This window comes from Coniophora puteana (genome assembly GCF_000271625.1).
Source record: "Coniophora puteana RWD-64-598 SS2 unplaced genomic scaffold CONPUscaffold_10, whole genome shotgun sequence".
In the NCBI taxonomy this organism is placed as follows: Eukaryota; Fungi; Basidiomycota; class Agaricomycetes; order Boletales; family Coniophoraceae; genus Coniophora; species Coniophora puteana.
This window is the reverse complement of record NW_006913062.1, coordinates 1440720-1452814: the sequence shown is the minus strand read 5'-3', so window position 1 is coordinate 1452814 and position 12095 is coordinate 1440720. Positions and strand designations below refer to the sequence as shown.

Here is a 12095-nt window from a genome sequence, read left to right as displayed (position 1 = left end):
CGGTAGGTAACATGGGATCAACAGGAAGGTCGTGATGACAACTTCCATTACCGGGTACAGCGAGATCTGGCTCTCTGTTGACTACGACGTGTCCTGTGTGAAGCGGGAAGGACTGATCAGAGCTATTTCCACCATATAGCCGTCCCCGGCCACTCGAGTTGCTTCCTTCCTGGGAGCGCGGGCTCGATGACCACGGCGATTGACAGCTGTGGAAGCCATGAGACAAAGATAATCCGCTTCCGAATACGTTTCGCTCGTCAGATGGAGATCAAAGCCTACCTTTCAACCTGGGATGGACCAGGAAGTGTCATAGCAGCTACGCTGACCTGACTCCCCGAAACCGATGCTGGTGCATTGCTTGGCGGCGTTCGCGGTGTGCCTTTGATGCGGGACAAGAAGAAAGTTAGTGCTAGTAGCTTGCGGATGCACCCGCCCAGAGCTGTGGAGTATTTAAAGAGGTATCGCTTCAGGAAGGAGAGAATTTCCTGAATCATAGTAGCAACGCGTCTGACCCGAGAAATTTGCGAGAAATTTGACTATGTGGGATGATCGATGAGGGAAGGAAGAGGAAGGAAGCGTGTTGCATATTACCACTGTAACATTTCGCTCATGACGACGGTCGGACCGATGCCTCGAGGACTCGGAAGCCACGATGCATACTTTAGGGCCGGCATGGCTAGCGTAGTCGGCACATAGCGTGTTCGCGCATGTTCGTAGTGACTCATTCCAGCTATACGAGGCGTCTCGTCGTCGTCTTCTCCAGGAGCACACAGACTTAGAACGCCATCGTCCACTGCCGGGACAGTACTGGACCTCTGCTCGAAGTTCGGACCTCTGGGCGTGTCACGGAACCCGTGAACATCCTCGCCATCACTGCAAGCAAAGCGTGATTTTACCAAGAGAAAAAATGAGTGAAAAAGGGCGAACTGAAAGCTGTTTTACTTGACCTGATCTCGAGAGAAATTTCAAGGAAAGGTTTGACTTTCTCCCTAGGGCCACACCTTTTAGCGCAAGAAAGACAACCGATTGTGGAAGGTCGCCTCCGATCACGGTTAATTAGAGTTTTCCGCTGTCGTAAAAGTAATGCGAAAGGCTCCTATTCCTAGGTAAAGTTTTTATGTGAGATGCAACGAAATAGGCTTCCAGGTCGTACCTTTCCTTCATGATAAAATCGCGGTCTGCTCGTGGTGGTGGTTTCTCGCTATCACGAGCGAGTACTCGGTCATCGACCACCTCAATGCCATCACAAAAAGTAGTCAAAACCTGTAGCCCCGTACATAAGCCTATCATCGTATATGGACCTCATCATGTGTATCATACCGCGGGTACCTCAGCGTGCATGGTAGCTAACCTGTTTTTCTATCATGGAACCCTTTTTTCTATCATAAGGCCCCGGCATCATGACATATCTATAGAAATAGTAAGTATATGATAGCATATGATAGCGAAGGCTATGCTATATATTATGTGGTCTACATTATAGCATAGATAAAGGGCTGTGGAGATGATAGAGTATTATAACGCCTCTTCACATCGATGTTACAGCTAAATTCTGACTTCAATTATTTAAGTAAGATTATGTACATGACTGTTGTGTATACTATGCATGACAAGGGTAAAGACGGAGGGCTCAATGGTGATAACCAGAAATAGAATCACTTCGCGAATGATCAAGGAATTTTGATCAAACAAAAGGAGAGTAGGCAAATGTATGCATTGCTGCAGGTGACTCGTGCAAGCGTCCCGGCAGATCGTTCACAACCAAGAGCTCAAGATCCTTCTCACCAAGATAGTCGCTACGGTTGAGGCTCCCATCTCACCCTATAGCGCCTAGTGTGCTCATGAGTGCGCTCGCAGTTGCACCGAGCACAAGTGCCGAAGATGCACAAGAGGCACATGCTAACAGGCGTTCCCGAGGCTGCGTTAGAGAAGATATCTCACGGCGTTCCAGCAGAGACTGGTCATCTGCTGTGTGACTGGACGAGGGATCGGGGCATGACAAAGAATATGAGAAATGGTGGGCGGGCTTTCACTGGAACGAAGACAAATTGTTTACACACCTTGTCCCAAGGTTAACGCTTGAAAGAAGCTCAATTAGCTACGCAGACGCAAGATAGGAAATATGTGCAAGTACTCGCGCGAATAAAACCCAATCATCATCCATGCGATCACTCGATTTTGGAACTCACAAAGGGGGCGGGCGCATATATGCTAAGAAACAACACAATACCTATGGATATGACTTCCCATAGCCTAGGCAAAGTAGAGAGAGGCCTCCTTTCCTTTTCTTAGCATTCGAGATGGTGTAGGCAAGTGTGGCGACTAAAATTGACGGAGGGGGGAAGCAAGAGAGGCAGATGAGGAAGAGGACGAGGCGCTCAACAAACAAGCCCTTATCTTATCTTATCTTGTCGCAAGAGTTTAGGGCCGACATGATCAGCGGTGGCGCGTTATCTTTGATTATCTCAACGTTATATTTAGAGCGAGCTTCCTTCTGTGGCGGCAGCTCCCTAAAATAACCTACCCTCGGGGCCCGCGGTCCGACTCCGCAGAAGCCATGTCGCTATTCTTTTTGAATTTTCGCCAACGTCATGCATCCTCGCACCGATTCGCATCGCCCGGCCAATGCAAAAAGCCTGACTATTGTCAGCTGCGGCGGAAAGTCCAAGTGAGGAGGGTTGTAGCATGTATGCACGCAGCCCGCGGGATTGCGCCCCACCAAGTAAACCTAATGTTAATGTCAGGATCTTGGTACCATCATGGAGTAGCTGCTCATATCCGTCCCATGCTAGCGTTTGAACATGTACTTCCTCTTTCTCTCGGCTTCAATCCTTGACCACACCTAAGAAGCTATGAATTATACTCTATATCTCTATGTAATGATACACTCACCATATGCGTGTTCTATTCATTACATGCCTTCAACCTGAATATACTCAAACTAGTGCTCGGGAACCTGGTCCATCTGAGGAGCTGCGGCAGTTCTATCCTTCATACAGATTTGATCGATTGATCAACCACCTCTGGACCAATACGTGGGTGTGGATAACTGTGTTCCTGTGTTTCAATTCAACACACAAATATCAATAATGTTAGTAGTTGAGCAGCTTATTCTTGAATGAGATCGTGCAAAACATTGGACTCGCACTACTCTGACAGTGAGATGGTGCGCTGATATGGCTCCGGCTACTTTCTGGGTACATCCTATGGCGTCATGTACTTGTTTACTGGCGGCTATCATGGTCTGAGAATTTTCAGGGTGAGCCATAGCGCCCTATCAGACCATATGCCCACCGTACGATTTCTATCATGGCCTATCATATCATTATTCTGGTAAGAGGTGATGATAGATATGTATCATGAAGATCCTCATACCGTGAACATACATCGTTGCTTATCATGGCTATCATAGGTACGGAATTTCTATAGCCCGTACCATACCTTATCATGTTTGACTACTTTTTGTGATGGCGACGCTAAGCCTGTTCGAGAAATATCTCATTATCAGACCCGAGAACTAGTCACTTCTGTGGTTACGGGGTTGCTAAATTATGCACCCTAACAATATCTTCTACTCTCCTTGAGTCCACGGCATCTGCTCCTTACTGCTCGCCATCTTCTTACATCCCTCCACCTCGACAAAAATGCACCAGGCTCTTCTCATCTCTGAAGTCCTGAACGTGGTTCTCCGTTGCGTCAAGAACATAATTGAGTACCGCGATCTCGCGATCCTCGCGCGCACTTGCAAGGCCTTCCAGGAGCCCGCGCTCGATGTCCTCTGGGAGCAGGCGTGGCACCTCCCTCGCCTTCTTAATGTTATACCGGAGAGGGTGTTGGTACGTGACGGGGAGGGCAAAGTCGTAAGCCGTGTAGTTCTCTACCCCAAATCCACATGTCTTGACCTCCTCCCTCACAACGGCTTCCACGCATAGATTGACGTCAAACCCCTAACATCGGCCGAATGGTCATACCTGTACGCATACACCCGCCGTATGCGCGAGATCATCCTCTCCGAATGGGACCCCACCCCATCCTTCATCCTCGACCTGCTCTATGATCCACCGCCGCATCTCGGGGCGCACGCCTTTCCGCGACTCAGACGGCTCCGCATCGACGGTTATCGCACCGGAAAACACCGTATCCCGGACTACCGCTTCCTGCTTGTGCCCACCCTCGAGACCGTCGAGATGCGATCGCTCCGACCCGGCGAGTCGAAGAGCGGCTCGCAGACGAAGAAAGTGATCATGAGCCTGCCGGAGGCGTGTCCTGCACTCAAAAACCTAACGATTACGTGGGGAGATCAGACGGCCGACGTGCCGGTGGGCATGCTGTTGGCCGTCGAGGAGGCTGTGGGGAGGCTGGATCAACTGGAGGTGCTGCAGTGTCCGGCTCCGACTGGAGTGGAGGGGATGGTGGCACTCGGAAAGCTGGCGAGGTTGGAGGTTTTGATGCTGGATTCGCCGCCGCCGATTTCGGGCAACTTGATTGCTGGGAAGCCAGTCAAATACGAATTTGCGGAGCTTCATTCCTTGGATTTTGAGACGAGGAATATGGAGGATGTGAATGCTTTTCTTTCGCAGCTCGGACGTCTCCCGGATGGACTTAAGGTTCAGTATCACACCGCGCCATCTCTCTCTGAGCTCGAGTCTTTCTTCGCGCATCTAACCACGCTCAACAACCCCGATGTCTCTGGTATCACCCTCGATAAGGCACGTATCGGCTCTGCGGCGGACGACTTCCTGCACCTTGCACCCCTGCTCAACCACGACGATCCCGCCAGTCCACCGCTGACGCTCGCCACACTCAAACCGCTCATGTCATTCACATCCCTCTGTACATTGGACATCACAGTGCCCCTCCGAGTCATTCTGACGGATGATGACATCGAGGAGCTCTCATGTGCATGGCCACACCTCCGACACTTCAGCATAAACGAGCACCGAGGATGGGGCTCGGGCGCGCTTCTAACGACGATCGAGTCTCTTTACTCGCTCGTGTGGAACTGCCCCGACCTGGAACACATCGCGATGCCCATCGACGCGTCGGCGCTCATCGAGGTTCCTGATGAAGTGCCAGCAGGCGGGGCGCGGAACGACCGCGCGTTTCAAGTGCATATGGGCGCATCGCGCGTCGGGGACCCGGTTGTGCTCGTTATCGTACTCGCACAGATCTTCGAGGGCAGGCGGCTGCGCGTCGGGCATAGACACGCGGAGGTGGCATTCGACCCAGCTGCGACGTGGCACGATGGGAGCGGCGAGAAGGGGCTGGCGAGGAATTATCAGATGGCGATGAACAGGTGCATGCGGGAGCTGCGCGAGATTGAGAAGGAGGATCCGGAGGTGTTTGGGGACGAGGATGTGTGGCCGCCTCATGAGGATCTGGTGGAAGAGATGAGGGAGGTGTTTGCGGGGACTGTTAGGGAGTTTGCTCACATAGGGCCATGGTAAACAAACCCTGCAATATTTGCTGAAAGATTGCTCGCTGTTTCCTGTAGTTCAAGTAAGGCAATGAGCTCATTACCTTGTCATTATCAGCACGTCCCGACGGATCGTGGGGTGACAGCCAGTGCCAGTGCACAGCCACATACCCAAGCGATCGGGTCCTGCATTCCATATGCGGATGTCGAGGCTCCTGCTCCACAACGACGGATCCATCGTCAGGGCAGAGCAGACGGCCATGTATCGCCCATAATCCTCTCACACCCTCTCTCTTCCTCCCCCGACGGTACTGGCAACCTCGGGAAAACGCCTCATCTTCTCTCTCTTCTTGTTTATATCTAAAACGCGACCCAACGGCTGCGCAGTCAGTCTCGTCGTACGACAATAATCACCTCACTCAATACGGCAGGATCCCAGTCCAGTTAATTATCTCTAAGCTCTTCATTTCCCCCCCTTTATCGTCCAACTACAAGACACCTCGTCTCCTTTCAAATCTCCATATCTCTCTCCGAGAATCCCCAGTCTTATTAGCTTGCGCTCCCAATGTGTCACTTCCGCGTTCTCGCTGGGCCCAACCCCGACTCCCTCCAGCCCATAACGCACCTCGTCAACTCGGGCTCGTCGCACCCCATCGCATCCGACGCATTTGACGGCGCTGTTGCTGTTTATATCAAGGGGTTCCAGCCACCAAATGATGTTTCTACTGGCAAGGGGTGCGAGTACTTCGAGAGGGAGGATAGGAAGGGTGTTACGTGGAGTATACAGGTTCGAGGTGGGTGGTACTTTCTGGCTTTGTGCCATGTCCTGGATATGCAGAATAGGCGTGCTCGCGCAGGGGAATCCCTGTTGCCTGGTCTTGCGGTGTAATGCTTCCAGTTGCTAGCAACACGCATGCACAGACGCACCCATAGCGTTCTTGAAACGCGTCTATTGGACATCGTGCGATACTGACACGTCCCTCTTGTCATCCACAGGCAGGTTCCTCCAACCCCACTCCGCAGACGATGTCCTGTTTGGCAATGTCTTTGATAAGCCCCTCAAACTTCCCTGGGGCTCTGGTGCCGCTCTGAAGTTCATGAGGTGCGTCTCTTTACAAGTTTGTTGCATTTGTCGAGGCCGTCGCTGACAATTCCTTCTTTGTTTCACGACCTTTGTCCATCTTTTGACGGTTGCTCGTCGTCATCGCCATGATGTTATTTTTGGCCCTTCGCATGTGGGGTACCGCGTCTGTTTATCCTGACGATCCCACCCCGCATGGGTTCATGTCCCACGCATCCCCGCCCAACCCGGAACCCCTATCTCTGATACTTCTCCCAACGCGTGTGCAGCTACATCGACCCAACACTCTCGCATGATCTCGTATCCACGCCGCGCCCGTGGGCGTTGTCCCCGCTCGTATCGACGATGCCGCATCTTGCGCATCGACGGCTCGACGATGTGGGTAATGACGATGTCGAGTCTACTGGCGACCCATCTGCGTCGTCCTCGAGTCTTCCCGTTGCTTCGATCTCTTCCCGCGCTAGCTCAACGTTCAGCTCAGAAGTTGAAGCTCGGAGTATGACGGAGGTGTTTCCGCCGAAGGAGAGCGTCGTAGATGACGCATCACAGCTGCACCTCGCGCTCACCTCGAATCCATCCTCCAGCGGAAGCACTACCAGCGGTAGCAGTGCCGGCTCGTCGGCGGCCTCGTCCTCGTCGTCGCTCGCGTCGGTGTTGAGCAAAGCATCTGCGGCCAGTAAAGCGTCTGTGGCGAGCAAAGCGTCGGCGGTGAAGAGCAAGGTCGCGAAGCTGAAGCACAAGAGCGGAAAAGGGTCAGCGGGGCCGGGGGGAGAGCTGAAGCTCAAGAACGCGAGCGAGCGCCGGGCGCATTTTAGCAATGTGAAACGGAGGAAGGACATTGTGTTTGGACCTGATGTATGTATCTCCACCTCTCCTCTCCTCCTTTTCCGCAGCCGCTTCTGACAACGCACACCGACCTGTTCTAGGACGAACTGACGCTCGACTTCTGCTACGGCTACCTCGAGTTCGCGCCCTCGCTCACGCTGCGCCTGCCCGGCGGGATCTCGTTCGACCTCATGCGCTTCTGGGATCGTCATCCGGTGCGCTTCGTGTGCTGCGAGCGCGGGCGCGTTGGTACGCCGGCGTCGGCGGCGGAGAACCTGGGCGAGGGGGAGACGGCGTATGGGCGGGTGTTTTGGTGTGTGAGCTTTGAGCTTGCGGACGACGGTGATGAGGGGGAGGGTGTGGGTAGGACGGAGGAGCGGGATGATGTCGCGGGTGTGGATTGAGGGTGGGGAGGGTGTGTGGAGGGAGATGTTGTACGATTTGTGGACGCTGGTGTTTTTTTGAGCAGGTGTGGACCTTTAGTTGTATGTAGATGCGTGTAGCACTTTTTGGATGGACGGACTCTGGTTGACTTTTAGGGATGTACTTTACTTTGTGATGATGACGATCATAATGTTAGCGATACTGCGAACGAACGAATAGCGGGTTTCTCGGGGACAACTTCGCGCTCACCGCGTCGAGAGTACTGCTAAAGAGATATATGAGTACGTTCATGGCGAACGAGAAACCCTGCATCAAGGGCAATACATTGACGTGTTACCAGTACGGGTTGTAATGCATTCGTTGCGTATAGTGCATACATGGACCCACATACGAGCGGTCAGGCCACAAACACCTGTCAGTGCCTGGATGGCCTCGTTTCGGACGTGGGCCAGCGTCATGACCCTTTAAGCGGGATCGATGAAGCCATGGACCTATAATGATAGGAAATACATTATGAGGAGATGTGTGCGTAGTGAAAGGCGAAGGGATGAAACGCATACGAAAGAGTGCTGATGAAACCTTTTAGCGGTGGCGAAGAGTTTGGAACATGAGCACGTAGTAAGACAGCTAATTGACAGCTAACGTTGCTGAGGATCAGTGATTCCTCTTCAGCGCGAGCATCCATGTGAGTGCTGACAACTTGCGCATGGCTTCGAGGAAAACATGTGGGCGAGATTGTAGATATCATGATAGAGTCGGCTGTGTCAGCTCGACGTTAACGAGATAGGCTCGAAACGTTATCCACGCGGACCTACATAGAATCAGGCGGCTGGCTCATCACAATTTAGAGCAGTTAGTATATGCTCACGGGCTGGCACTTCATCTGTCCCTATATGTCCGGAAACTGTGTGTCGAGTGAAGGACGGGCGCTGATACCTGTCTTTAGTGGCGCCAGGAGGCACCCTATGACATCCGAGGCAATATCAAGGCAATATGCTGCAATACCAGGCGGGACCGAGCATCTCCGGGGCTCATCTAGTTGCAATCCACCATCCGTTCGATCCGTGATGCATGATGGTGGATGAGGGTAAAGTATTGAACCTGTTCCTGCGGCGCTGCCTGGTGCCCAGTCTTCCGAGTCTGTTGTGAGACGACAAAGATCAATCGAGCAAGAGTGTCTGGGTACATCGGCCTCTTCACCTTCCCAGAGACATTTACAGTCTCGGAGTAGCCATTGAGAGAGTAGGTCAACGCGAAGAGACAAGTACGCGTTCGCTGTGAACTGCAGATGGCATGAAGGTGGCTGAAAGATAGCGTGGGAAACAAAATGACCAATCGAATTTCTGCGCTGCCTCGATCGTATTTGGGTGTTGTGAGCATGGTCGCATCATTCCATCTCACCGCCTCCATCACTCCAGCTTCATTCATCGCCACCCTCGCAAACACATCCAAGTTCCTACCGATTTCACCCGGGACCGAGATGAAACCCGAAACACAGACGAGTATTCAATGGGGATGCAGCTATCAGATGCATATGTACTTTGTATTCACCAGGTGACCAACTCTGCTCGTGGACCTAAACCTTATCCCTTCCAAATTCGTCGACTTTAATTGGCGTGCCGCAACTGCCGCAACTATCTCCGGCATTCTCAAACATGACGTTCGAGCCAGCCTCTCTCCCTCGCCCTAGGGATGGCGGTGGTACCGATCGCGTGCACTTGTCACTGCGTCTCGAGGAGGATGCAGCAACTGGGGCTATTCATCCGTTCATCAAAGCGACGTCGCGATGTCGGACGCTTCACCAGACTTCAACGCAGGGCTATGGCAGAGACGCGCCCAATTCATTTGGTCTTGGCTCGTTCCTTGATGTCACCACCACACAGCACTCAACTACTGCGAAGAAACTTCTCTATATCAAGCCAGGTCCTATAAAGCCTAACCGGCTGATCGGATAACCTTAGGTGACCTTCGCCCCCCACTCTCCTTGGCCCATTTCCTACCCACTCGGTCTACCCTCCAATGCGCGCCTCAATCAGCGCGCTCCTTCCATTCGTGTCCGCCGCAATCGGAGCCTCCATCTGGAGGCGTGACGGTCCGCCCACTGTCTCACTCGACTATGCCACCTTCCAGGGCTTCAGCTCGGTTCAAGATACCGAGTCCTTCTACGGTATCCCGTTCGCGCAGCCCCCCGTTGGCAAGCTCCGCTTCGCTCTCCCGCATGCGCCAGCCAAGATGTCGGGTGTGCAGAATGCGACCGCGTTCAAGAACGGGTGCCCGCAACAGCCTGTGCTCGCACCGAATGGCAGCTTCCCGACTAACCCTGGCCTTAACGGTATCCTGCCATATCTTGCCGTCCTCCAGCCTCACGGCATCGTCGCTACATCTGAGGACTGTCTTTACCTCAACTTGGTTCGTCCAGCCAACACTACTGCTGACTCCAAGCTTCCTGTTGTTGTGGTGAGTCGAATTTCATCTTTGGCTGCTGCCGAGAGAAGGGCTGATTGTGCTCCAGTGGATCTACGGCGGTGCTTTCGAGGCTGGTGATGCTTCCTCAACCAATGGTACCGATATTGTTGGCCGTTCGCTTGATCTTGGTCAGCCCGTCATCCAGCTATCATTCAACTACCGCATGAATGGTGCGCTCTTTCGTTCTTCCCCAATATTCTCGAGGTTTAAATCGTTCCAGCTTTTGGTTTCCTCGGTGGTGCAGAAATAAAGGCTGCAGGTCTTGGTAACGCTGGTCTCTGGGACCGTAAGTCATCTGTGTTTCGCTTCCTCGTTGCTTTCATTTTCATCATGCCTCCGTATAGAATACGCTGTTCTGCAATGGGTACAGAAGTACATCTCGTCCTTCGGTGGTGATCCAAACCGTGTCATCATGTACGTTCTCTCCAATATCCTCCAATCCACGTCATTTTGATCATACTCATGTCATCCGCTTAGCTGGGGCCAATCCTCTGGCTCGATCTCCTGCATGTTGCAGATGGTACACAACCCACAAACTCCCCTCTTCCACGGCGCCGTCATGGAGTCCGGCACGGCCTCCGCGCTCAAGGACATCTCCACCGGGCAGGACAACTTCGACTTCATCGTCGCACAGACGAACTGCACCTCCGCGGCCGACAAGCTCGACTGCCTCCGTGACGCGCCGTACGACGCGATCCTCAACGCGGTGCTCGCGACGCCCGCGCTTCTCGACTACCGCGCGCTCAACACGTCGTGGCACGCCTTCGTCGACGGCACGTTCCTCACGCAGTCGGCGCAGCAGGCGCTTGCGAGCGGCGCGTACGCGCGCGTGCCGATTATGACGGGCGACGTCGACGACGAGGGCACGCTGTTCTCGCTGTTCAATCTGAATGTGACGACGGACGCCGAGTTCAGCACGTACATCCAGGAGATTTTCTTCCCGTCCCTGCCCGCCTCGGACATCGCACAGCTCGCGACGCTCTACCCGGCCGACCCCGCCTTGGGCTCGCCGTACGACATGGGCACGCAGAACGCGCTGACGCCCGAGTACAAGCGCATATCGTCGTTCCAGGGCGACTACTACTTCCACGCGCCGCGTCGGCTCGCGCTGGACGCGCTGAGCCAGACGCAGAAGACGTGGTCGTGGATCTGGCGGCGGAACAAGTACGTGCCCGGGGTGGGCTCGTTCCACGAGTCCGACCTGCAGGAGTTCTATAACCTCAATAACACGGATTTCGCGGGGACCGACGCGCTGCTCAACTTTGCGTATAACCTGGACCCCAATGTGCCGCAGGGCGGGTACGCGACGGGCGCGAAGAGCGTACTGGCGGATGTGCAGTGGCCGACGTATGATGGGGCGAAGCAGCTGTTGTCGTTCTATGACACGGAGATTTTGAATATCACGACGGACGATTTCCGCGTGCAGCCGATTCAGTTCTTGCAGGGTATCCAGAAGAAGTTGAATTCGTAGGCGCCTAGAGACGTGTTTTTACATAGCGGCTCTAGGACGGTTGACACTGGGGCGAGACATAGGTCACAGAAACGACTCCTCTGTATGGGACTGCGATATTGCGTTGCATACATTCGTTGCCTATTAGCTATTGCTGCATGTCGGACTCTTGAATATTATCGCATACAATACTCCTCTCGCCACTGACATTCTTTTGTATTATTATTTGATATCTAAAAATATCTAGTGGTCATATTCTAAACTTGCTACACCGAAATGATTCCAACCTCAACTGAAGCTAGGCTAATAGCACTAAAGCTGGAAATAATCACCATATTAAATGTTTTCATTTCATTGATAAATATTACGAATAATGTATGAGGGTAAAGATTGGCATGTGGCCTACTAGTTGCTACTAAAGCATCCACGTAAACACCTAGTTGTACTCTTAGTCACCAATATTGACCTGGAAA

The 12095-nt window shown here is 53.0% G+C and overlaps 3 protein-coding genes across 3 annotated transcripts; all 3 read left to right on the top strand.

Moving 5' to 3' along the window:
• Nucleotides 1-3644: 3644 nt before the first annotated feature.
• On the top strand, nucleotides 3645-5447 carry CONPUDRAFT_156551 (uncharacterized protein; the record flags this gene model as incomplete). Its single annotated transcript, XM_007773396.1, has 2 exons — nucleotides 3645-3836; nucleotides 3933-5447. 2 exons carry the CDS (start codon nucleotides 3645-3647, stop codon nucleotides 5445-5447), a joined length of 1707 nt encoding a protein of 568 aa, XP_007771586.1.
• A 505-nt stretch (nucleotides 5448-5952) lies between these two features.
• CONPUDRAFT_128242 (DUF1769-domain-containing protein) lies at nucleotides 5953-7888 on the top strand. Its single transcript, XM_007773395.1, has 5 exons — nucleotides 5953-6210; nucleotides 6413-6518; nucleotides 6767-6879; nucleotides 6988-7352; nucleotides 7424-7888. Exons 1-5 carry the CDS (start codon nucleotides 5982-5984, stop codon nucleotides 7724-7726), a joined length of 1116 nt encoding a protein of 371 aa, XP_007771585.1. The 5' UTR covers nucleotides 5953-5981; the 3' UTR covers nucleotides 7727-7888.
• Nucleotides 7889-9725: 1837 nt separating this feature from the next.
• Nucleotides 9726-11905, top strand: CONPUDRAFT_128240 (sterol esterase; the record flags this gene model as incomplete). Its single annotated transcript, XM_007773394.1, has 5 exons — nucleotides 9726-10163; nucleotides 10219-10342; nucleotides 10393-10458; nucleotides 10517-10586; nucleotides 10650-11905. The coding sequence occupies 5 exons, from the start codon at nucleotides 9726-9728 to the stop codon at nucleotides 11641-11643; spliced, it is 1692 nt and encodes a 563-aa protein (XP_007771584.1). The 3' UTR covers nucleotides 11644-11905.
• Between the last annotated feature and the right edge of the window lie 190 nt (nucleotides 11906-12095).